Source organism: Peromyscus eremicus, chromosome 7 (assembly GCF_949786415.1).
Source record: "Peromyscus eremicus chromosome 7, PerEre_H2_v1, whole genome shotgun sequence".
In the NCBI taxonomy this organism is placed as follows: Eukaryota; Metazoa; Chordata; class Mammalia; order Rodentia; family Cricetidae; genus Peromyscus; species Peromyscus eremicus.
The window spans coordinates 67,560,346-67,586,907 of NC_081422.1; the positions used below are offsets into that span (position 1 = coordinate 67,560,346).

General features: G+C 46.3%; 1 protein-coding gene across 1 annotated transcript; it reads left to right on the top strand.

Annotated features, from left to right (window-relative positions):
- The first annotated feature begins 4,560 nt into the window (after positions 1-4,560).
- Positions 4,561-25,415, top strand: Rab27a (RAB27A, member RAS oncogene family). Its single transcript, XM_059268238.1, has 5 exons — positions 4,561-4,727; positions 6,438-6,523; positions 8,149-8,252; positions 12,421-12,544; positions 23,829-25,415. Exons 1-5 carry the CDS (start codon positions 4,575-4,577, stop codon positions 24,025-24,027), a joined length of 666 nt encoding a protein of 221 aa, XP_059124221.1. The 5' UTR covers positions 4,561-4,574; the 3' UTR covers positions 24,028-25,415.
- Positions 25,416-26,562: the final 1,147 nt, after the last annotated feature.

A 26,562-nucleotide genomic window follows, 5' to 3' on the forward strand; every position in this document is an offset into this window, starting at 1 on the left:
CTGTGGATCTGCAACATTCCAACTGCCTACAATGAGGGAGATTTAATTAGTCAATTAGCGTCACAGAATTGTGTGCGTAAATACACATGTGCATGTGAAAAACCCAGAGGCTGCCATCAAGTGTCTTCCTCTGTCACTCTCCACCTTATTCTTTTGAGACAGGGTCTCTCACTGACCCTGCAGCTCACGGAGTAGACTAGCCTGGCTGACCAGCAGGCTCTGGGGACCCTTCTGTCTCTGCCTCCCCAGCTCTGGGCTTACTGGTGTGCATTACTGCACACAGGCTGGTTTGTTTTTTTTTTTTTTTTAGTGGGTTCTGAGGATCTGAATACAAGTCTTCATGCTTGCATGGCAAGTCCAGTCTATCTCTTAGAATAGCTTACCTAAGCACCCCCACCTCCCTCCCCCTGCCCCAAGCTTCTGGTGGCTTAGGATAGGCTAAGCGTTGTGCTGGGAACTCCACAAACAGCATCTCATTCTCTCCTCAGAGCACCTGTGTGAGGTGGTGTATTATCCTCCTCCTCTCTCTCTCTCTCTCTCTCTCTCTCTCTCTCTCTCTCTCTCTCTCTCTCTCTCTCGCTCCCTCCCTCCCCCCCTCTCTCCCTCTCTTTCTCTCTGTTCCCTCCCCACAAAGATTTATTTTTTTACCATTTTTATTTTTGTGTGTATGGGTTTGTGCATGTGTTCAGTGTCTGAAGAGGCCAGAAGAGGGCGTCAGATCCTAGAGCTGGGTTTATAGGTGTTGGTTAGCTGCCTGCTGGGGGTGCTGGGAACCAAACCCAGGTCCTCTGGAAGAGCAGCAGGTACTTTAACCACTGAGCCATCTCTCTAGCCCGTGGGGTTTTATTTTCTTAATTTATTTATTTTTGTTTTTTGAGACAGGGTTTCACTGTGTAGCCCTGGCTGTCCTGGAACTAGCTCTGTAGACCAGGCTGGCCTCAAACTCAGAGATCCTCCTGCCTCTGCCTCCCAAGTGCTGGGATAAAAGGTGTATGCCACCACTGCCAGGCTTATTTTCTTTTCTTTTTTTTTTTTTTTTTTTTGTTTGTTTGTTTTTGTTTTTTTGTTTTTTTCGAGACAGGGTTGCTCTGTGTAGCTTTGCGCCTTTCCTAGAACTCACTTGGTAGCCCAGGCTGGCCTCGAACTCACAGAGATCCGCCTGGCTCTGCCTCCCGAGTGCTGGGACTAAAGGCGTGCGCCACCACCGCCCGGCCAGGCTTATTTTCTTAATTTAAAAAACAAAACACAACCAGTGTTGTGGCACATGACTTTAATCCCAGGAGGTAGAGGCAGTGGGATCTCTGAGTTTGAGGCCAGCCTGGTTTACAGAGCAAGTTCCAGGACAGCCAGCGCTACAGAGAAACCCTGTCTTGTAAAAAGAAATAGTTTTTTTAAAAAAAATCTGATTATAAATTAAAAAATAAAATAAAGCATAGGTACATGACTGACCAGCTTTCCCCCAATTAACATAAAGAACAAATGAAACAGCTACAAGGTCTTTGTTAATTACTCCTATCGTTGAATTAGAGCCCCTTCGCTTCAGTTTGAAAGTCCCCCTCCTTCCCAAATGGCCTGAGCTTATCTGGATCTGCTTTCAAGCCTCAGCTCCTGTTTATGTATACCATGGAGCCAGGCGTCTGTCCTCATGGGGTCCTCCTGTGGAGAGATCATTAGTCCTGTGTCCTATGTCTACAAGGAGAAGCTATTAACATAGACAGCCACCCCCCTCAGTGGAGTGTCACCCTTCATATCTGGCCAACAGGACTACAAATGTTTGTAGAGGCTCTGCCCTCACTAACAGTATCAGTCATACCTGCAACGTGAGGTCACAGGTCTGTGCTGAGGCTCTCCGAGGAAGCTGACTACAGCAGCTCCAGGAACTCAGGATTTTGGATTTCTGAGAGTAAGGTGAGTCACTAAGTTGAGGAGTTAGGCAGGGAGGGGTAGAAGGAGGTGGTGAGCTTGAAGATGAGTAAAGGTCCTTGCCTGAGGTTTATTAACTTTATGAATCTATGCTAATAGCCCCACAGGAAGCACCTAGTGTTAGGGTCCAGTACCCGAGCAGACAAGAGAGTGTGAGGGAAGGGAGCAGCAGGGTGGGTGTCTGATGTGTGGATGGATGGGTGAACACAGCCTTTCATGGGCAGGAAGAGGTGTCCAGAGGCATCGTCGGTGTGAATGGGATGGAAGGTCATTGTTCTGATTATGAAGAAGAGTTTGCTAGCATTTGACATGTGAAATGAGAATACACAGGGCATGTGTGTGTGTGTGTGTGTGTGTGTGTGTGTGAGAGAGAGAGAGAGAGAGAGAGAGAGAGAGAGAGAGAGAGAGAGAGAGAGAATGAGAGAGAGAGAGAGAGAGAGAGAGAGAGAGAGAGAGAGAGAGAGAGAGAGAGAGACTCAGACTGTAGTTCTGGCTGGCCTGGATCTGTATCTAGAGCAGACTGGCTTGAACTCACAGAAGTCTGCTCACCTCTGCTTCCCTTTGATCCGGTGTCCAAAGTGGGGAGACATTCGTGTCTCTTCTCAGGCATTTGTATCTGTTGAGAAGGTACAGTGGATAATCAGTGCCATGACAAAGGAGAAAAGCCACTGCGGTTGGGTATTGCTGGGGAAGATGAGTTGTTTCAGTTAATCAAGAAGAATTTTGAGCACTTCCTGTTAGAAAGCCCAGGTGGAGGCAGAGTTAGCTGTGGGGTTATGGTTTCTCCTCCACTATGGAACCCACTTCCTGAGAGAGTGTGGCAGCTAGGAAGTCTGACCAAGAAATAGGAAACAGTGACAGAGTGTACAGAAGCCATCAGACAGATTTGACCTGTGAGTTAGTCATATCTGGTTTCGCTTGCGCGCATATGTATATGTGTGTGTGTGTGTGTGTGTGTGTGTGTGTGTGTGTGTGTTGTGTGTGGTGTGTGTGTGTACACGCACGCGCATGTGGAGGACAGAAGTTGGTGTCAGGTGTCTTTTTCCAGACCTCTGTACTCTAGAGTCTTTTGAGACACTGAATCCAGAGCTCCCCAGTTGGCCAGGCTGGCTGGCCGTATTTCTTCTCCCCACACCCCTGGAATTGGGTCAAGCACATGTGCCTGGCTTGTCGCGTGGGTGTCCGGGAATCTGAACGCAGGTCTTCATGCTTGCACAGTAAGTGTTTTATGGACTGAGCCGTCTCCTGTGAGCTGCAGGTGTGCTCGAACACGAACATGATCAAGACAAACGAAATTGCTTAAAATCCAAGTGAGAAGAGGGAGGGGCCAGGCCTTAGCCCTGAGCAGAGAGGCTGCAACCACCTAGCTCCGGGAGTCACCAGTCATACCTTGTCCCGTCCCTCTTTGTGTGCAAATTTTTTTTCACTGAGACAAAAATCTCAACTCAGGTCGGCTCCAAACTCAAGATCTTCCTGCACCCCTTCCAAGTTTCACTCCCCTTCCTACGCTTCCCATTTCCCATTTATGTTTTCTCTTTCCTTCCTCTTATTTTTGGAGACAGTCTCACTATGTAGCCCTGGTTGGCTGAGAGCTCAGTGTATATATAGACCAGGTTAGCCCCCAGACTCATGGGCAATCCTCCTGTCCCTGCTTTTGGAATGCTGGGATTGCAGGCCTGTGCGGCCACGCCCAGCTGACCCTTCTTTTGTTGACAGGTTTTGGTTTATATGGTCTGTTGTGTTTACAGTGACCTGTCTTACTGTCATGTCATTTGGAGTTCCCTTCTTTGTGGCTCCACAGCGTGTATGTTAAGCTAAATCTAGGCTGAGAGGTAGCTCAGCATTTAAGAGCACTGACTGCTAGAGAACCTGGGTTTGATTCCCAGCACCAACATGGTGGCGCACAACCCGCTATAACTTCAATTCCAGGGGACCCAGTGCCCTCTTCTGGCTTCCATGGGTACTGCACACATGTGGTGCAAACTTACACCGAGGCACACACTCATACAACAAAACTAGAACAAACAAAAAGACAACAGCCCTAAACTGTTATTTATTTACTATTCCAACAGCATCTCATCCAACAGTTATTTGGTTCTTGGGGACAGTGAACACTGAATACCCTTCCTCATTACCCCTAGACACAGAAGCACTGCGTGAGAGCCAGGCAAGGTGGTGCATTCTGTCTGTAATCCAAGCACTTGGGAAGTGGAGACAGGAAGATCAGGAGGTCTAATATAACCTGAGCTACCTGAGACCTTGCCTCAAAAATAAACAAACAAAAATCCCCGACAGCCAGACAGGCAGGCAAGCAGGCAGACAAACCTCCAAACAAATAGAAGTATTCATTGACCAGAATATTGTCACTTTGTCTTCCAGAGGACCTAGGTTCAATTCCTGCACCTACATATCAGTTCACAACTGTCTTAACTCCAAGATCTGACACCCTCACACAGATATATGTGCAGGCAAAACATCAATACACATAAAATAAAAATAAATAAATTATTAAAAATGTGTGTGTCATCAGCCTTGTTTGGCGAGTACTTCATCCACGGAGCCATCCCACCAGCCCTAATTCTAATATTTCTGGTGAATGTTGCTAACTCCGTTTCTTTGTGTCTTACAGGTGAAGTACCGAGTCCTTCATCATGTCGGATGGGGATTATGACTACCTCATCAAGTTTTTGGCCTTGGGAGACTCTGGAGTGGGGAAGACCAGTGTACTTTACCAGTATACAGATGGGAAATTCAACTCCAAATTCATCACCACAGTGGGCATTGATTTCAGGGAAAAGAGAGTGGTAAGTTCTACATCCTTCCTAAGAATCTAATCTGAGTCAGCACATTAATAGGCCTATTTAGTTTGCTTTGTAGGACTTAAGAAACCAAAGGTTGGGACCTAAAATTAGAATACGGAGGAAACGGGGGCTGGGTGTGGTGGTGTACGCCTTTAATCCCAGCACTCTGGAGGTAAGCAGATCTCTGGGAGTTTGAGAGCAGTAAGGTCTATAAAGAAAGTAAATAAATCAGTAAGAAAGGGTGTTGTGCTCAGTCCATGGAAGGTAACTGGGAACCTTCAGGACACTTCATAGAAAACTCTTTGGCTACAATTAAAGTGCATATTACTTTTCTCCTTTAAAAAAATACTTATTTTTAATTATGTGTCTGTGTGTGTCCCAATGAGTGTATGTTTTCTCTCTCTCTCTCTCTCTCTCTCCCTCCCTCCCTCCCTCCCTCCCTCCCTCCCTCCCCCTCTCCCCCTCCTTCCTTTCCGTTCCTCAACAGAGTCTTCTTACTATGTAGCCAAGGCTAGCCTGGAACCTACTATTTATCCTTGGTTGGTCTAGAGCTCACGATGATTTGCCTGTCTCTGTCTCTTTATAAAGCCATTAGTTTTTATATGTATTTAATTATTTATTGTATATATGTGTGTGCTGTGGTTCATGTATAGGAATCAGAAGACAATTTGTGGGAGTTGGTTGTCTTTACCATGTGGAGCCTAGGGATTGAAATAAGGCTGCCAGGCTGGGTGGCAAGCACCTTTACCTGCTGAGCCATCTCACTGGTCTCTAGAAAATCATTTTTTTTTTGAGACAGATTTCTTTGTGTAACAGCCCTAGCTGTCCTGGAACTCGCTTTGTAGACCAGGCTGGCCTCAAACTCACAGAGATCAGGCTGCCTCTGCTTCCCGGGTGCTGGGATTAAAGACGTGCGCCACCATGCCCATAAAATTATTTTAAGAGCACTTTCTAAAGATGAGGTAAGGGAAACCCACAGAAAGTCAATGTTTCTTGAAATGAGTGCTTGAGGGGACACTGGGAGAAAGCAAATTGACTGTTATTTTGGCATAAATCATTGTATTATTTACATATTTCATAATACATTTCTAACATAATACACATATATTTAAATGTTTTTTAATTTCATCTGGGGCAGTGGTCACACACACCTTTAATCTCAGCACTCAGGAGGCAGAGGCAGGTGGATCTCTGAATATGAGGCCAGCCTGGTCTACAGAGTGAGATCCAGGACAGCCAGGACTATACAGAGAAACCCTGCCTTGAAAAAATTTAATATAAAACTATTTGTTTTTAAATTTTTACCATTTTTGTTTTTTTGAAGACAGGGACTCATAAATTCTTGGCTGGCCTCAAATTCAGTTCGATATACAGCTGAGGATGACCTTTTTGTCCTTCTGTCTCTTGCCTCCCAAGTGCTGGGATTGCAGCCGTGTGCAACCAGGCCTGGTTTTGTGGTGCTGAGGACAGAACCTAGAGCTTCATGGATGCTGGCAAAGACTGTACCAACTGAGCTACACCCCCAGCTAGGTAGATGTTTTAGGAGGAGGTACCACTGTCCAAGTACAATTATTGCAACGAAGCACAAACCTATCAGGGACTTAGTTCTCTTGAGAAGTGTAGATGCTTTGGGGTTTGGTGCTGAACAGAAAGTCAGGAAGAGCCCACCCATCTCAGAATCTCTGCTGGTTTATCTTTGCTTTGATGTCTTAGGTGTACAGAGCTAATGGACCAGATGGAGCTGTGGGCCGAGGCCAGAGAATCCACCTGCAGTTATGGGATACGGCGGGGCAGGAGAGGTATGTGCTCCTCAGTGATCTCTCCACACTGCCCTGGGCAGGGCAAGGGCAGCCAATTGGCTCATCTGCACCTGGTAAGAGGAGCTACCGGATCAGTCTGTTGTCAGCCTGAGGTGACAGTGACGGGCATATTTCCTGTGAGATCAAAGGAGATGTGAATCTCCTTGAGATGAAACCTTCTTATTTGGGACTCATCCTTTTTTTCTCCCGTTTTAGGCTCCCCCCATTGCCTTTTGCTGTTTGCTCACCTGTAAGGGAGTCAGTCCTAAGGCTGCTTGCTTGTTCTTATCTGATACTGAAGCCTGGTGAAACACCCGATCGGAATGAATTAATCTGGTCACAGGTTACTTAACTAAAATAAACCATGTGACATCTTGGTGCAAGGCTGCTTTCAGTCAGCTACAGCCTGTGATTTCTCTTAGTCTCCTTGAAGGATTTTTTCCCGTGTGTGTGTGTGTGTGTGTGTGTGTGTGTGTGTGTGTGTGTGTGCGTTCCTGTGGTATGCAGGCATGTGTGATGTGGGGGCCCAAGGTAGACATCAGGACTCTTCTTTGACTGCTCTCTTCCTTATTCATTGAGGCGGGATTGCTCGCCCGAACCCAGTGCTCGCAGACACAGCTGATCTGCAGCTTGTTTTGAGCCACTGCCTCTGCCTTCTGTGCGCTGGAGTTACAGGTCGTCTGCTGTGCCCACCTGACATTTATATGAGATCTGAGGATCCAAACGCTGGATCTCAAGCTTGTATAGGAAGCGCTTTAACCACTGAGCCATCTCCCCAGCCCTCTTTAAAGGGTTTAAAAAAACCATAGAAATCTCCAAGGGCATACAAAAGTGAAGAGGAGATTCCATTGAATCTATGTCATTTTACTGTTTCAATAATTGCCATCTGTGGCCAATCTTATTTCTTATACCCCCTTAACACTTCTCCCTCTCGCCCTCCTTACCACCTGGAGGGCAAATTCTAGATCTCATACCATGCCACTTGTAGCTGTTTTGGTTTGTGTCTGTAAACAATGAAGACTTTTTGTAGGAACATTGAATAAAATAGTTGAGAAAAACCTACTGTTTCTGAAGAGCTGGTTAATGCATACCATGTCCTTCTGTGGAGCCTGCCTGTCAGTTAGAGACTGTGCGTTTAGGCAAAATGAGAGGAAGCCGTAAGAGGAAAGAGACAGCAGGTAAAGCCGTCGGAGGAAGAGAATGCCAGGAAAGAGTTGAGTCCACCTCAACAGGGTCCCCATTTTAGAGTTAATGAAAAGGTTGTCAGAGAGAAGAGACTTCTACAGAGCCTGAAGTGAGACCAAGGATTGCCTCGTAGTGTAGTGTCATGAAATCTCCCCAGGAGGAAAACACACATGGCTAGCACTGTTGGCCCCGGGAACTCATGGTTGTCCAGTGATTTCCTGGCTGAGACTAAGGTTACAAGGCAGTTCTCCAGTCCATGGGGCTCAGTGTTCAATAACACGTTCTGTTCACGTTGAAGTCTTGGGAGTGGTAAACACGGGTTTGGGTGAGCATCGTGGGAATTACTGATGAATCTTTGTAGAAGGCAGAGGGTGTCGCTGGCGGCTTTACATTTCAGGAGTGGGGCCACGACTTGGTGACCGTCTGTTTTTGTACCCTAGGTTTCGTAGCTTGACCACTGCGTTCTTCAGGGATGCTATGGGTTTCCTGCTACTGTTCGACCTGACAAACGAGCAAAGTTTCCTCAATGTTCGAAACTGGATAAGTAAGTATCGCCGTTTCCCAGGCCCTGCTCTGCTCCTGAGGCCTTGTTCTGCTCCGGGCCCTGCTCTGCACTGCCCCGAGTGGACTGGACACCATGTTATGTCTTTTCCTGAAAACAGCTCAGGTCCAAGGCTGCAAAGAGTAAGCTTAGGGCCACAGATGACTGACATTCCCTGCTTCTCTCCTTTGCTCCCCAGGAGCTACCCTATCTCTGCTGGGAATCCTTCCATGTCCTCTGGGTGTGTGTGTGTGTGTGTGTGTGTGTGTGTGTGTGTGTGTGTGTGTAAGAGAAGAGCCTAGAGGTGAGCCAGCCCTGTGTGTGTGTGTGTGTGTGTGTGTGTGTGTGTGTGTGTGTGTGTGTGAAGAGCCCAGAGGTGAGCCAGCCCTGTGTAGGAGCCTGAACAGAGTGCTGAGTCCTCTGGGCCCACATGATTGGAATTGGGTCACCGTCTGTCTCCCTGAAGTTAAAGGACTCAGCAGGTCATGTCTAGAGCCAGGATGATTGTGATTTATTAAGCGGCGCAGTGTTATTTATTAAGTGGTGCTGTTTACTGTGCGAGAAAAGTCATGAGGCACAACAAAACCCACTACACGAGTTTATTAAGGGAATAAAGAGGGGGTGTGCATAGCCTATGGAGTGATTGTCCAGGAAGAGAGGGAAGGAATAGGTGGAACCCACTTTTAAGGTTCCCCGACTCCTGCACCCCGCACATGCGCATATGGGCTTACATAGCTACACCACGCATGCGCATGGATTACATGCTCACGCAGCACATGGATTATGTAGGACTAAGGCCCCAGGATGACTAAGCATCTTGCCTGGCTACTGGACAGAGCATGTGTGGTCATGTAGCCAAGGGAGTGGCCAGGAATTCTAACATTGATTCCTAACAGAACTTTTAGGTAGTCTAAGCCTCCAAACTCACGCATTTCCCTTTTCACTTTTAACCTTTTTCTTTCACTCTGTTGTAAATCCCTCTATTTTCCCGTCTTTCTGACAGGCTAGAGTTGTTTATTTTACTTATTTATTTACATTTTAATTTTATGTGTGTATTTTACTTGCATGTCTGTGCACTCGTGTGTGCAGTGTTTGTGGAGGCCAGAAGAGGGCGTCAGATGCCCTGGGACTGAAATTACAGACAGTTGTGAGCCACCATGTGGATGCTGGACTAGAACCTGGGTCCTCAAAAAAAGCACCCAGTGCTTTTAACCATTGTTCCAGACTCCAAGTTACGTTTATTTTTTTAAAACCCGGAAAGAAATAACTTCCATGAAATTTTCCATGATCATCTTAGCTGGAATATTCCCTCTCTTATTAATGACTGCTATTTTACTTTATTGTTTTAAAACATATCCGATCTTTACCATATCTCACCTCAGGCTGCAGGTGTTTAGGTATGCCCTTCTTTAGAGAAAAATTTCAGATAACTAATTTACTTCATTACCCATTACTTCATAATTTTCATTGTTTCATGAAATAAAGAATCATTATGAAATAATTTCATTACGAAAATTTAGAGATGAGAACAATAACCTCAGCTGGGCATAGTAGCAAATGGCTTTAATCCCAGCACTTGGGAAGCAGACACAGGAGGATCTCTGTGAGTTCAAGGCCAGTCTGGTCTACAGAGTGAGTTCCAGGACAGCCAGGACTACACAGAGAAACTCTGTCTGGAAAATCCTCCCCCTAGAGAGAGAGAGAGAGAGAGAGAGAGAGAGAGAGAGAGAGAGAGAGAGAGAAATGACATCTCAGAGACTCACCAACATAGACACTGTGAACTGTTACTTAGTCTTAGAAGTGCTTTGCTTTATTAACTGAGTGTGCCTATGTGTCTGAGTCTCTTGGAGGGCGGTCCCCCCACATCCGTGTTCCTGGTCAGTAGATGTTGGGTAGGACCTAGAATTTGCATTTCCAGTAAATTCTCAGGGGATGCTGAGGCTGCTAGCCCACACACCTTACCCAGAGACCCAGTGAATTAGTTAATCTTCCCCTTGACCCTGGAAAGTAAGTACTGTTGTGATCATTTATAGATAAGGAAGCTAAGGTGGTCAGATAACTTCTGGAGGAGGGGGATGGGGATAGGGGTGGTGGGCACAGCCAGCAACAGGGCAAGAGAGTCCTGCTTCAACTCTAGGAGATGCTCCTAACCATGGGAGTGGACATTGAAGGTGCTAAGGGAGCACAGAGGAGACCAGCAGAGGAGACAATGGAGCCACTCTTGAAGGAAGTTGTGTCTGGGCATTAAAGAGTGTGGGGACTGCACACTAACAACCTGAGGGGGGAGGAGGCCTGGCTTGCGCAGGAAACAGGGCCTGGGCAGGTCTTGTGACCTAAGTTATCCCCTGAAGGCAAAAGACAAAATCCCGAAATTCAGGCCTGTGTTAATGCTTGGGGAAACTTCCTCCTCCTTCACCTTCTCTCGATAAGATATATATGACCTGACTTTGTGGGGAGGAACTAGAGTGTCAACACTCCTAGCTGATAGTGAGAAAACACACACAGGGTCATGCTCCCCGAGACCGCGGATTGTGAAAGTTCAGCTGCTCCAGTTCTGTTCTGGAGTGTGAGGAGAGAGAAGTTGGGTTTTATTTTCCTTCTTTGGAAGATGGAGCTACTTAGCACCCTGGAGCTCTTTTTCTTTTCTTTTCTTTTTTTTTTTTTAAGATTTCATTTTTATGACCTTTTAAACCTTGTGTCTGTGTGGGTAGCTGCATGTGAGTGCAGGTGCCCCGGGAGGCCAGTGTAGCTGCTGGTGGTCAGCCACCTGAAGTGAGTGGTGGTGAGAACAGAACCCAGGTCTTCGGGAAGAGCAACATGTGCTCTTAACCACTGAGTCCTCTCTCCAGCCCCTCTCTTCCTTTTCATAACTAAGCCTAGCTAAAGGATTTTAGATGAAAGGATATAAAAGTTATAGATTATGACTGTAGCACCCTTCTTCTCCTTGGTCTTGGTGACAGTCATTTTACTATTTACTCTGTCTTCTTATGTCATCAATGAAAGAATGATAAAATGATAAACGGCACTGGTTGCAGCCTGCGGCGCTGGTTACCGTGTGGAAAGGTCACGGTCACGACAGAACCCAGTGTTAGTTTTCAGAGCTTTATTAGGAGGGAAGCGGGAGAGGACCGGGCCTGGGGAGGAGAGAGAGAGAGGGTGGGGTCTGCGTCCAGCTTTTAAGGTGCATACATAGTCGCCAGTGCACACTGATGATGTAAGACGCAAGACCCTGACCTGGAGTGAGGGCAGAATCCTAACCATCAAACCATAGTTACTGTTTGTGTAAGACAAGGTCTTGCTGTGTAGCCCAGGCTATCTCTGAACTCACAGAGCCTCTGGTCTCAGCCTCATCACACCCAGCTTCTTAATTGTTTTCAATAGACTGGTCCTGCCTTGGGAGGACACAGAAGTATGAAAAGCATTTCAGATGTAACTAGGTTCGATTATAGAAATATATTTCTTAGAGCTGGAAATCCAGCTCAATTGGTAGGTGTTTAGCACACATGAAGCCCTAGTTACCATCTCCAGCACCCTATAAACTGTCCTGTACTACATACCTGTAATTCTGTAATTCCCTCAGGAGATGGGAGCAGTAAGGGCATCCTTGGCTATGCAGTGAGCTGGAGGCCAGCCTTCAGGGATACGGGATGTCTCAAAAAACAAAAAACCAATTCTTTACAAATATTACTACTGTTGAGAGAAAATAAAATAAGTGACAAGCAGGGGCTTCAGATTAGTAAAACACAGCCAGGCGGTGGTGGCACATGCCTTTAATCCCAGCACCTGGGAGGCAGAGGCAGGCGGATCTCTGTGAGTTCGAAGCCTGCATGGTCTACAGAGTGAGATCCAGGACAGGCTACAAAGCTACACAGAGAAACCCTGCCTCAAAAAACCAAAAAAAAGAAGAAAAAAAAAGATTAGTGAAACACATACACACACACACACACTTTAAGGGTTATTGTATTCTTCCATCTCTCTCTGATGTGTGTGTTAAGGACAGGACTAATAATCTATTCAGTTTTAAAGATTACACTATTGATGCTTTGAAACATTCTATCAGCTCTTTACCTCTGTATGTGCATATGCCGTTTTCAGAAGCACTTTTGCACATATTTTCTATTGGTCTCGTGTTTACATCATGACTACTATAACAAACTCTTCTGTACCTCAGGCCAGCTGCAAATGCATGCATACTGTGAGAACCCGGATATAGTGCTGTGTGGGAATAAGAGTGACCTGGAAGACCAGAGGGCAGTGAAGGAGGAGGAAGCCAGGGAACTGGCAGAGAAGTATGGGTGAGTATTCCTGCTGTGGGGTCTGGAGCAAACATCGGAACAGAAACAAAGTATGGGTGAGTATTCCTGCTGTGGGGTCTGGAGGAAACATCGGAACAGAAACAAAGTATGGGTGAGTATTCCTGCTGTGGGATCTGGAGGAAACATTGGAACAGAAACATTAACCTGTGAGCGAGTAACCGAAGTGACAAAGTGAGGAAATAACATAAAAAGCTTAGCTTTTGGCCTTGAGAGGTGTCAAATGCCTCATATTTTTTTTTTTTTTTTTTTTTTTTTTTTTTTTTTTTTGGTTTTTCGAGACAGGGTTTCTCTGTGTAGCTTTGCGCCTTTCCTGGGACTCACTTGGTAGCCCAGGCTGGCCTCGAACTCACAGAGATCCTCCTGGCTCTGCCTCCCGAGTGCTGGGATTAAAGGCGTGCGCCACCACCGCCCGGCTCCAAATGCCTCATATTTCACACGAGTATCACAGTGGGAGTTATAGAAGAAACGTGGGGTGGTGTGTCCTCTGTTGTCTTGGTCCCCTTTTGTATCTCTTAGAATTTGAGTGCAGACATACTGACTGTAGGGCCTTCTGTCCAACATGCAAACAGAAGAATCTTCTTTATTTTTATTTATTTATTTAATTATTTTTTTGAGGCAGGGTTTCTCTGTGTAGCCCTTGTTCTCCTGGTCTACTCACTCTGTAGACCAGGCTGGCCTTGAACTCAGAGGTCAACTTGCTTCTGACTCCTGAGCCCTGGGATTAAAGGCTGGCTAACAGAAGACTCTTAGAATAAGGAAATCCTCTGTGTTCAACAAGGAAATTTCAAAACCACTTTACATGCTGTTGCAGAGTCCTGGCAATTGAGAAGGCCTTATTAGGTATCACAGAGCAGGCGTTGACTTTGACTAGGGGGAGGTGAAGATGCCCTTTGGTTTAGGCTGATTTCAAGTGGAGGGCCAGAAAACAGTCTTCCTCCTTCAGCTTGTGGAGTAGGTTCGTGGAGGCACCACAGGGCTTGCACGTGAAAGGAGAGGGTGAACTCTCCAGAGAAGTTATTGCTTCATTTTACTTCCCTCTCCTGAATTATGAGGATGCAAATGTAGACCTAACGCTGCTCACTATTAGAAGTAGGAGGCAAGGAAAAAAAAAAAAAGACTGTCCCAGCTTCATTAGCTGGGTAGTGGTGGCGCATGCCTTTAGTCCCAGCACTGGGAGGCAGAGGCAGGTGGATCTCTGTGAGTTCGAGGCCAAGCCTGGGCTACCAAGTGAGTTCCAGGAAAGACGCAAACATTGCTCAAAAAAACAAAAAAGGAAAAAAAAAAAAAGAAGTAGGAGGCAGGGATGGAGGGAGTGCTCAGCAGTTGAGAATGCTTGCTTCACAACCACAAGCACCAAAGTGTGGACCTCATCACCCACGTTACAATCTGGGTGTCTGGTGCATGCCTAGAACCCCAGCTCTGAGGGAGGCAGAGACAGGATCACTGGGGCTTGCTGGCTTCCAGCCTGGTTGAGAAGATGTGAATCCCAGGTTCAGGGAGAGACCCTGCCTTAAAAGACAGAGAGAGAAAGAGGGGGACACCTGACACCCTTTTCTGCCTTGCACACTTTCATGCACACACATGTGCATACAATCACATACACATAAACAAATCTTCAGTAGTCACAAGCAGGAAGCAGTTTTTTTTTTTTTTTTTTGAGACAAGGTCTCTTGTAGACCAGACTGACCTTGGACTTCATATGTACCTTGAATTCCTGAAGCTCCTGTCTCTACATCCCAAGTGCTTAGATTACAGATCTGATTCACCAAGCCTAGTTTTACTCAGAGCTGGGGACTGAACCCAGAGCTCCGTTCATGCTAGGCAAATGCTCTACCAGGAGAGCCGCGTCCCCAGCGCGGAGGTGGGATTTAGAAGGGATGAGACAAGAGATCACACCGGTCTTAGGGTCTTACAGGTGGGGTGCTAACCCGATAGTTTAGGTATCCAGGGAAGAACCATTGACTGTGTGATTTCTGCTTTGCTTTTCCATGGTCTGATGGAGTTTCGGGAAGGACTAAAGGATGAGACTGACAGGGGGAGGAATGGAAGGTTAGGTAGGCCAGGTGGGAAGAAACTCTGGGGGGCTTTGACTATCAGCCAAGGAGACAGAGGGCTGGAAGCTTTTGAGCACAGGTAAGCGTTATGCTCTTCCAGGTCAGTTTGGGAGCTGCAGGTGGGGTAAAATGAAGGGTGAAAGCCTAGAAGCTGGGGGAAGGCAGTGATTTGTGAGGTGTTCAGGGGTTGGATTTCTGGGAAAGGAAAAGAGGGATATGGGAGAGAAGACACATGGGGTGGGGCGGGGCACGACTACTGACTTGTTGCTGGCCTGCTTTTCTTACATTATCCCATCTACCTTTTGCCTCTGGGCTTTCTCCTTTTTTTTACTTCCGTATATCTTATTTTCACTCTTACTCCATGGCTGGCTGTGAGGCTCAGTGGCTGGCCCTTGGTGTCCTCTCTCTTCTTGTTCCTCCTTCTTCTCCCAGATTTCTCCTTCTATATATTCTCTCTGCCTGCCAGCCCCGCCCATCCTTTCTCCTGCCTTGCTATTGGCTATTCAGTTTTTTATTAGACCAATCAGTTGTTTTGTACAGGCAAAGTAACACACAGCTTCACGGAGTTAAACAAATGCAACGTAAAAGAATGCAACACATCTTTGCATCATTAAAACAAATGTTCCACAGCAGTAACAAAAGTAACACATCCTAAAACATTATTCTAGGACAGGATACAGGAGAGAAAACACACAGGGTGTGGCGGGGCACGACTTTAAGCCTCCAGCAGTTACCATTTCACCTGGGGGATTCCCACCAGCCCTGCTGGCTTACTCTGGCAAGGAGATGCAGTGAGATGCGGAAGGTCTCATGCCAGGGTAGATGGTGTTGAACCCTCGGAGACACCTGGGAGCTTCTGACAGCTGCAGGAGTGTGGACCTCACCTCTGCTGGCACGGTCATGTGGAGTTGTAGCAGTTAGGTTTGTGTCGGGGGCTTTGAAGCTCTGTGAAGAGCTCCTGGGCTGGGGGGTGTTGGCACAGCTGACAAGTGCTTACCATGCCAGCCTGAGGACCTGAGTTTGATACCCCGCTCACCTCCGGAACCTGCATTTAAATCCTGGTGTGGTGGCACACGCCTTTAATCCTCGTACTCAGGAAGCAGAAACAGGCAGATCTCTTTGAGTTTGAGGCAAGCCAGAGCTACGTAGTGAGACCCTGGGTCTTACAAACCAGAACAAATTGGGTCTGTTAGAGCTCTCATTTAATCCCAACGCTAGGAGGCAGAAACAGGTGAACCCCTTGCTGCCCGTCATCCCGGCATAACTGGTAAATTCCAGGCCAATGAGAAACCTTGTATCAAAATAAAAAGAAGGCGCCGGGCGGTGGTGGCGCACGCCTTTAATTCGGGAGGCAGAGCCAGGTGGATCTCTGTGAGTTCGAGGCCAGCCTGGGCTACCAAGTGAGTTCCAGGAAAGGCGCAAAACTACACAGAGAAACCCTGCCTTGAAAAACCGGAAAAAAAAAAAAAAATAAAATAAAAAGAAGGTGGATGATGCCTGAGGATTCTCACTCAAGGTTAACCTCTGGCCTCTACCAGCACATGCATTTATGTGCACCTGCACACGAACACGCAAGCCTGAGTGTACATATCCGTTGCAGGGATCTGACCTTATTCCATTGTAGCTACATAGTCTCTGGAAATTTCTCTTTGTGTCAGATGCAGAATCTTGGGGTGGTCCACAGGATGGGCTGTCAGGAAGGAAAACGGCGTGCAAAGTGTGGCGTGGATACTGGAAATGAGGACCAGCTGGGGTTCATAACAGTGTCCTGAACTACCTCCTCTCAGCTGGTGCCTCTGACCTTAGTGGTGTGGGCATTCTGCACAGGCCAGGCCCTTCATCTCAGGGCTAACCACACACCTGGCTTGGGAGCCTAGGGTGCTATGGAGAGACAAGGGAAGAGGGACAGGTGCAGGTCTGGTCGCTAGGCTACGCCAAGATAACTCAGCGGGTAAGTGCCTATGCACGAGAATCTTAAAGGGTCCCCCATCACTTCCCCCAGACCTCTCCTGGGGTCCACCCTAACCCAAAAGCAAATTCTGGGAAATGCTCAGCCCAGCTCCAGTGGTATACGACATGTGGGGACCTGGGCACTGGTGCTTTTCACAGCTTGCCACGTGATTTTCCTATGCAGTGGTGATGACCAACCCACTTGGAAGATTCTGAGCTGGAGGCTGGCAGAGCTCACAGGCAGTTCTGGCATGCCCCTTCCCTGTTGAGAGGTACTCAAATAGTGTGGAAAGGAAATTATGCGGGGGGGGGGGGGGGACCACAAGTCAGACCGGAGTGCTGAAAGGGAGGCTGTTTTGCAAGGAGATCAGGAGGAAGTCAGCCATGAAGCAATAGACTGTGGTTATCATCCACGCTTGGGAGACGTGAATGAGAAAGCGGGCCAGTGAGAGGAGTCTTTTGACAAGTGTTTCTCAAGCACCTGCCGAGTAGAAGGGTCAACTTGTCCCCACCCTGGGGCTTCAGCAGCCCTTCTCTTGTTACTCCGTTTGGGGTCTCAGGGTTCTGCAGTCTGCCTGGCATCAGAGAGCTCCCTGTTGTTTTCTGGTGATCTGAGCGTGTGGGGACTGTCTTTCCCTGTGTCCAGCGTGCACTGGCCATGGAAGGACACCACAAAGACGGGCGAGTTGAGTTAAAATTAGAAGAGCTTTTTGTTTGTTTGTTAAGGGTTTTGTTGTTTTGTACTATGAGGACTTGAACCCAAGTCCTCACACATGCCAGGCGAGCACTCTGCCACTAAGCTATGCCCCACCCCCCATGAGAAGAGGTTTGAATCGATGAGGATAAAGGACATGCCAGGAGAAGAGAGGATGGAAGCAGTCCTCGCTCCTTTGGTCACAGAGGATAGCTGCTGGTGGTAATAAGCCACATGGCCTGCTTTATTCAGAATGGAGGAAACCAAGAAGCTTGTGAGTGGAGTTAAAGGACAACCGAATGTACACACTTGTGTGCTATGCACATAACTGGCCACAGATCAGAGATGAGGACTCCGTCCCCGCTGCTGGCTACTGATAAGGGAAGGTGCTCAAAGTTTCTGCAATGAACACTCAGTTGAAAATCTTTATTCATGCTGGGTGGCGGTGGCGGTGGCGCATGCCTTTAATCCTAGTGCTCAGACAGGCTGTTCTCTGTGAGTTCAAGGCCAGCCTGGTCTAGATAGTGAGTTCCAGGACAACCAACTGGGAACAGATAGAGGAATTGTCTCAAAAAACAAAACAAAGCTTTTATTCACAACGTCAGTGGCAGATACCAGACATCAGCACAGACCATGTTTTGGATTTCAGGGGTCTGAATTTGGCAGTGCTCTGTACCAACACTGAACTAGGTTACATGTGGTCTGAATCATTTGGCCTCTGATTGGTCGTTTGATCTCTTATAAACTTGACATCCTTGAGTTGAGGAAGAAATGAATGGGGGATGGAGGGATGGCTCCATGATTAAGAGCACTTGTTGCTCTTCCAGAGGACCTGGGTTTGATGCCCAGAACCCACTTGGTGGCTTACAACCATCCATAACTCCAGATCCAGGGGATCCAGTGCCCTCTTCTGATTCCCTCAGGCACAAGGCACACATATGGTGCACACATATACATATAGGCAAAACACTCATACACATAAAAATTTTTAAAAAATTTAAAAAGAAAGAAATTAATGATGTATTATTGGGCATACTTTAAAACCACATAAGTAAGCTACAACCAAACACAAAACTGATTCCTGGAATGCACTGTGACTCAGTAGTTAGTTCCTGAGGATCCAGATTTCATTTTCCACAGATGTCCAGGTTCAGATGATCATCACACAGCCCATTCCTGTGAGCGCTCAGCCTCTGGCAGGACTCGCTGTGAATTCTGTCCACATGTAAGTCAAACACCTAGATACATTTGACAAAGCTCTCCAGGCATCCTTGCTGTTCATTCTGGTAACTTCTGCAGTGCTGGAGACTGAACCCAAGGCCTTGCACAGGCCAGGAAAGTGTGTGTGTGTGTGTGTGTGTGTGTGTGTGTGTGTGTGTGTGTGCGCGTGCGCGCGCAGGTACCCACCAGGTATGACACAGATACAGATGTCAGAGGCATTTCATCCTCTGGAGCTGGAGTTCCAGGCAGTTGTGAGTACTTGATATGGGTGCTGGGGACTGAACATGGATCCTCTGCCAGGACAGTGGGCACTCTTAACCACTCAGCCATCTTGGTTTAGTGAGCCATCTCTTAAGCCTTGGCAACTTGGTTTCAAGTTTCTAGTTCTGTCAATAAATATAGAAAAGAGGTCAGCTATGCGAGGATTCTACCCTGTGGATATCCTGGTGGAGATCTCAAATGAGACAGTCTCTTGATTCAACACTGTTGCCATTTTGTTTACTTGGTGTTTTTATTTTTAAATTGTGATGAATCAGCTGGATGGTGGTGGTCCACACCTTTCATCCAGCACTCAGGAGGCAGAGGCAGGTGGATCTCTGAGTTCGAGGCCAGCCTGGTCTACAGAGTGAGTTCTAGGACAGCCAGGGCTACACAGAGAAATCTTGTCTCAAAAAAAACCCAAAATAAATAAATAATAAAATTGGGGTGAATCTATTTTGTGTGTGTGTGATTTTTGGAGACAGGTTTCTCTGTGTAACCGCCTTGACTGGCTAGGAACTCACTACTTTAGACCAGGCTGGCCTGGAACTCACGCAGATCCATCTGCTTGCCTCTACCTCCCCAATGCTGGCATTAGTGTGCTCCACCACACCCTGCTGTGATGAACCTATTCTCTTTTTAGAAGCATAAATATTTATTTGTAACAAAGGAGTGTACAGTGTTGAAAATCTACAACTTCTTGTTAAATCACATTTGCACTTCGCCTTTTAAAACAAACATTTATAATCATTATTTTATACAGATATAGATATGTAAAAACAACATCGAGTTCAGTGGTTCTTCAATGAATCTATTCTTAAAAGCACATCAAAATTAGTCTTTTTCTACACGAACTCCAAATAGCTAACAAGTGGCCATGTGTATGTAGGTGGATGTCAATTTCAACCAACTATTTTTCATACTTCTAACAAGAGAGCTCCCCGGGCGGTGCTGTTTTAGCACCCTCGTGTGGACATAATGGGTAGTACCAGTTTTCTGTGGTTAAAGTAACGATCCTTTTGAATTGATGCCTAGATAAACTTTTTTTTTTGTTTTCCTTCCGCATCAGGGTTTCTCGGTATAACTTTGGAGCCTGTCCTGGAACTCCCTCTGTAGACCAGGCTGGCCTCAAACTCACAGAGATCCTCCTGCCTCTACCTCCCAAGTGCTGAGATTAAAGGCATGCGCCACCACTGCCTGGCTAAACTTTAAAAAAAAATTTTTTCCTGGTTTTTTGAGACACGGTTTCTCTGTGTAGTTTTGGTGCCTGTCCTGGATCTCTCTCTGTAGACCAGGCTGGCCTCAAACTCACAGAGATCCGCCTGGCTCTGCCTCCCAAGTGCTGGGATTAAAGGTGTGTGCCACCACTGCCCAGCCCTAAAAATAATGTTTTTAAAAAAAGAATACACACACACACACACACACACTCACATACTCACATACACACACTCACATACTGGCTTTTTGAGATAGGCTCTTCTAGATACTCCTGGCTGGCACCTGGAACTCACTCTGTAGACCAAACAGCTCTTGAATGTGCAGAAATGGTGCCTCTGGAATGCTGGGATTGCAGGCATGCACCACCCCATGCGGCAAGAATATTGTATCTGAGAGAAGACTCTCATGTCTGAACGTTTGTGCTAAGTATGTGTGTGCTGTCTTATCACCTTAGTGTCATGACCTCATGAACTACTGCTCTTCTTCCTCACAGATAAGGAGAGGCCTCCAGAGCTGTGCTGGGAGCACAGTGCTTGCTTTACAACCCAGAATTCTTATTTATTTAATTAAATTTACTATTATTATTATTATTATTATTATTATTATTATTATTATTATTTTGGTTTTTCAAGACAGGCTTTCTCTGTGTAGCCCTGGCTGTCCTGGAACTCACTCTGTAGACCAGGCAGGTTTTGAACTCAGAGATCCTCCTGCTTCTGCCTCCCTGCTGGGATTAAAGGAGTGTACCACTATTGTAGAATATTAGTTTAACTATGTAAAGATGTGTTGCTTTTGTTTATGCTGCATTTGTTTAATTATGTAAAGATGTGTTGGTGTTTTACCTTGCCTGCCTAAGGTACCTGAATGGTCAAATAAAAAGCTGAATGGCCAATAGCTGGGCAGAGGAGGGATGGGCAGGCCTGGCGGGCAGAGAGAAAAGGGGAGCCAGCCAGCCAGCCAGCCATGCAGGAAAGCAGGATGGACGGTACTTAGATGAGGTAAACAAGCCTTGGTGCAGCACATGGGTTAATAGAAAGGGGTAAATTTAAGTTAAAAAAATAAAAAGGCTAGCTAGAACAAGCCTAAGCTAAGGCCAAGCATTCATAATAAATCTCTGTGTCATGATTTGGGGCCTGGTGGTCCAAGAAAGCCTGCTACACACCACCTTTAATGCCAGCATTTAGGAGACAGAGGCAGGCAGGTCTCTGTGAGTTCAAGACCAGCCTGGCCAAAGTAGCAAATTCCAGGACAGCCAGGGCTACATAGAGAGATCCTGTCTCAACAAAACAAAACAACACTACTTATCTATATTTTGATGCCTGTGAGTGGTTTTCCTGCATAGATACCTGTACACCACATGCATACAGTGTCTGGAAAAAAGATCAGAGAAGGTGTCTGATCCCCTGGGACTGCAGTTACATACAGTTGTGAGCTGTCATGTGGGTTCTGGAAACTGAGTCCACGTCCTCTGCAAGAGCAGCCTGTGCTCTTAAGTGATGAACATCTCTCCAGCTCCTAGTCTTTCCTTTTTTATTCGCTTTCTTCCCCAGGCTCAGATTTTGTAATTTTTGTTTTTTGTTTTTTTTTTTTTGGTTTTTCCAGACAGGGTTTCCCTGTGTAGCTTTGGTGCCTGTCCTGGATCTCGCTCTGTAGCTCAGGCTGGCCTCGAACTCACAGAGATCCACCTGGCTCTGCCTCTTGAGTACTGGGATTACAGGCGTGCGCTACCACCGCCCGGCAATTAATTAATTAATTAATTAATTAATTAATTTATTTATTTATTGCCTTTCTAGTTATATGAAATATCCAGGGCTGGAGAGATGGCTCAGTGGTTAAGAGCATCTACTGCCCTTACAGGACCAGAGTTTGGTTTCTAGCATCCATGTCTGATGGCTCCCAACTGTCTGTCACACCAGCTCCTGGGGGATCCAACACCTTCTTTTGCCCGTGTGGGTACCTGCCCTCTTGTGCACAAACCACACATGATTAAAAATAATAAAAATAAATCTTTAAAAATATATAAAATATTAAGCCAGGAGTTGTGGTACACCTCTGCAGTCCAAATACTGCATAGGCTGAAGCAGGAGAATTGTGAATTTGAGGCTAGCCTAGACTACATAGAAAACTCAAGAGCCATTTGTTACCTAGTTAAATTCTGTCTCAAAGGGCTGGAGAGATGGTTCAGTGGTTAAGAGCACTGTCTGCTCTTCCAGAGGACCTGGGTTCAATTCCCAGCACCCACATGGCAGCTCACAACTGTCTATAATTTCCAGTTTCATGGGATCTGACACCTTCACACTTCCATGCAGCCAAAACACAAATGAACATGGAATAAAAATAAATAAATTATTTTTAAAAAATCTACCTCAAAAACCAGAGGATTATATGGCGGTTGCTCAGTGGTGGATCCAGGAGGACATTTTCTAGTTTAACAGGGGCTATAGGATAGATGAGGACGTATATGGCAATATGGGGAGAACACACTTATACGTGGAATGACCCTTAAGGCTTAAACTTCTCTGGGAAGTAGCAAGGAAGTACCAGAGTGTGTATGTGTGTGTGTGTGGGGGGGGAGGGCGGGGCGGCGGCGGGCATGCGGCAAGCATCCCAGCCCCCACAGGGAAACAGGTGAGGTATGAAGGAAAACTCAGTCCAGCTCCACTTAGTTAACTGGGCTGGATAAAACTTCTGGAGTCAGTCTGACACCAGATGGTTTACTGTAGTACAGTTTGGAAAAAAGTTTCCTGGTGTAATACAGTCCCTGGTGCACATGGGGGCGGAATTACATCAACCTCAACTCAGAGTGCATGTTATTTCTTTGAAGAGGATCGGTCCTAGAGATAAGGTACACGTATAGCTTAAGGGCTTAGGGAAGGTCTGCCTGGTCACTTGGTCTACAACATACATGTGACATCTCCCCTAAGGATGTGTTCTAAATTGACTGAGATATAAAGATAAAGATCTTTGGAGGGAGAATCTAGGATAAACATTCTGGGGGATTTGGGTGAGGTCTGGCTCTACATAGCAAAGTTCACCAGGTCATTAACAACATCTATTCCCTGCCTTCTGGCTGGAAAACAGTTGAAAAGAAAACCTCTGCATGCTTAACATTCCTGGTTTCCCTAGTGATCTGTGGGCGGAAGGACCTTTGTGCGCCCAACATGAGAGAAGTTAAAGGGATAGAATTGAAGTCCCCCTTCTCTTGTAGCCTCTGGGTGTTTTGTTTTGAGACAGGGTCTAATGTAGCCCAGGCTTTCCCCAAATTTGCTGTGTGGTGAGGCTGCCCTTGAACTTTTGCTCTTTCTGCCTCTACCCTGCAAGCTATGGTTACAGGTATGCACCTTGATGCCTGGTCCTGCCTTCTCTTAGAAAAACTCTGGGTCTGTTTTCTGGGGCAGATATCGGTGGTTGCTTAGACAACATTTATACCCGACCTCTTCCTTCCTCATAGAAGTCCAGTTTTCTTTACACATACACTCTGCCTCAGGACGACTTACTGTCTGAGAGAGACAGGTGCAGACCCAGCCCATGCAGACTGATCGGCTTAAGCCAGTTACAATGATGCCGGTCCTTCAAGCTGGAATTTGTTTTAGGTGCTGGTAAATGATACCATTTTCAAAAATGAAATAACGAAGGAACTGTTTTGAGAGAGAGACATACTGGAATAGATTCATTTTCCTGGTAATTTGGCACATTGAATTATAACTGGGATGGTGTTGCCTCCTCTCTGTTCCCTACTGAACTCATATTGTTGTCATGTATATTTATCCTAAAATTGTTCTCTAAATCACAAATGGCTAAAAAATGATGGACACAGGTCACCGTCCCCCCTTCCACGTTGTCAACTGAGTTGTTTCTGTCCTTCCAGAATCCCCTATTTTGAAACTAGTGCTGCCACTGGAACGAACATCAGCCAAGCGATTGAGATGCTCCTGGACCTGATAATGAAGCGGATGGAACGGTGTGTGGACAAGTCCTGGATTCCAGAGGGCGTGGTGCGGTCCAATGGCCACACTTCTGCGGATCAGCTGAGTGAGGAGAAGGAGAAGGGGATATGCAGCTGTTGAGACACCAGGTGAGCATCGCAGCCCCGGCCTGTGAGCTGTTCCGCAGAGATCCAGCTGGAAAGCCGAGATGAACCACACCGCACCAAACGCCAGCTGCTTCTCCTGTCTCCAGTGGACATTAACTCAGCATCCATTTCTAAGTTGTTGCAGCTTTATATATCCGAGAATTGGGAGAACTATTTCACAGAGCCAAAAGTGCCTTGAAAGCCTAAGCCCACCACGGCAGGCCATTCAGGTAGTCAAGATTTTGCAGCCATGAAAGGTTGTGTCTGTTATGATAGAGTGCTGATGATGGCACTGTCACGTGTGCCACCTAATGAGACCTGGAGTCTCATTAGAGACCCCCTAAAGACATTAGGATCTTTGAGCAATGAAAGGCTATCATGGTCTTGAGAATCCAGGTTTAAAAATCCACACCGTAGTTGACCTTCTAGAACATCATTCACCAACACTTGAATGCTAATATCATGTTCACATTGGATCGGTGTCTTTCAGCATCACCTCTCATGTCGGCCTTCCCTTGGACGTTACGTTAAAAGTACAGCCATCTCTATAGACTGGGGATGCTGGGTTGACTGTGGGTTTGGTGGTGGGGGGAAGGGTTTGTAGGGCAGGGGTGGGTGAAGAGGTGGAAGCTAGTGAAGTCAGATTTTCTGGCTCTGGGCTTCAGGGTCATGGAGACCCAGGTGTTTATTAGTGGTCTGTTGGTTCGGTCCACAGCTAAGCATAGCTCGGGCTTCTGCTGAATGCACAGTGAGAAAAGACTTCTCTTGCTTCGCTTCATATTTGTGTTCTGTCTGGCACTTTCGAGCTGCCGTTCCTGTGTAGACTGCTGAGCGCCTGACTTTACCATCGGGCTGGCGTCCGCCGTTGCTGTCTCCCTGTTTGTCTTCTCCCCCGTTAGTGTGACTGAAGGACTCTCTTTTTAATTTAAGCCACAGGTTTATTTGCCGTCTGGAGGGAGACGGATGTCTGTATTTAAGCAGTCACATGTGTGTGCTCGTTTGACCCTGGTGTCTGGCAGCAGCCTGTACTTCCCCTGGAAGGTGGGCATCCATGTCCTCGCTGTGTCTTGCCAGATCATGTGTTCTGTTGCCTCAGTGTCTTCATGCCCAAAGAGGGTGGTTCAAAATGTTCTTCATAGATTCTACTTCTTCAGACCCAAGGGATCTCATCCACAGCAAAAGGCTTTTAAAGAAAGTAAGCCAGAATTTCCAAAGAACTTCAAGGAAAAATATCATCAATTATAATTGTAAAAAGTAAAAACTATGGATTTTTTTTTTAACAGTAAATGCTTGGCAGAACTTGTAATACTTGTAATTACTAAAAGAAATATAAAGGAAAATAAGTAGTTTGCATAGTAGTTTTCAAGTCGCTTTTTTTTTTTTTTTTTTTTTTTTTTTTTTTTTTTTTTTTTTTGAGACAGGGTCTCACTTTGTAGCCCTGGCTGTCCTGGAGCTCCCTCTGTAGACCAGGCTGGCCTCAGACTCAGAGAGATCCACCTGATTAAAGGTGGAGCCATCACACTCAGCCCTTAAAAGGCTTTTTGAAATTCAACATCCTGTATTGCCATTGTCCTTCGAGCCCATGGCTACTAAGTCTTTTCTGTCACTGAAATGAGGGATGCGTTGAAAGACCAAGGTTGTCCTTAAGGCTTTTGCATCTGGATCCCGTGTATCTGAAACCTATCCTATGTTCCAAGGGGGGCGGGGCATGCACAGCAGTGCCTTCCAAAGTTGCTCTAAGACTTGGGTGTGGTTTATCACATATCAGACATACAAATGTCTCTTTTGTAAATAAAAATAAGTTAATGTTTGCATAGTGTCGCTTTTGGGAACTAGATCCACGGTTAGATTCAGGTCTTGTTGGCTCCAAACCTGGCATAAGGTTAAATGTGTGTGATAGAGACCCACACAAAAACTGCCTTGATCTGTGGAAAAAGTAACCTGTATTCTCTTTGGAAATGGTTTAAATTTGATATAAAATAACCATATTTTTGTCAATGTATTTTTCTAACTGCAAATCTGTATAAAAGTAAATGCTCTTCAGTGAACTTTGTGCCAATTAAACCATAATAAGAAAAAATAAAAGAGGTGCAGTCTATCAGGTTTGTGTGAACATTTCAAACTACGAACTGTAAGCCAAAGGAATCCAAATTCAGGAATGCAGAGTCCATGAGATGCCCATTGAGGGGCCCGGTCAAAACAACATCTTGGGAACATAGTTCGAAGTGTTTTGGGGGCAATTTTATTCATTTATTTCATGTGTGTGAATGTTTGCCTAAATGTCTGTCTGTGTACCACGTGTATGCAGTGTCCAGCTCTGATCTGGGGTTCTGTCGTGGCTCGTGCCTCACGACCTTTCTGCACTGTAACCAGCACCACTTTTATTTTTAAAACAACAGTGACTCCTTTGTACGGGGGTGTGGGGGGTGTGGGGGGGTGTGGGGGTGTGGGGGAGGTGTGGGGTGGTGGTGGTGGTGGGGGGGGTGTTTAAATACAACAATCATAGCCAGAGGGAGGCTGAGATGGGAAC

What these genes read in the sequence shown, in the direction of transcription:
- Rab27a (XM_059268238.1), top strand. Translation starts at nt 4,575, where the DNA reads ATGTCGGATGGGGATTATGACTACCTCATCAAGTTTTTGGCCTTGGGA. An exon ending in GATACGGCGGGGCAGGAGAG is followed by an intron (nt 6,524 to 8,148) that starts GTATGTGCTCCT and finishes TTTGTACCCTAG; the next exon opens with GTTTCGTAGCTTGACCACTG. An exon ending in CAATGTTCGAAACTGGATAA is followed by an intron (nt 8,253 to 12,420) that starts GTAAGTATCGCC and finishes TCTGTACCTCAG; the next exon opens with GCCAGCTGCAAATGCATGCA.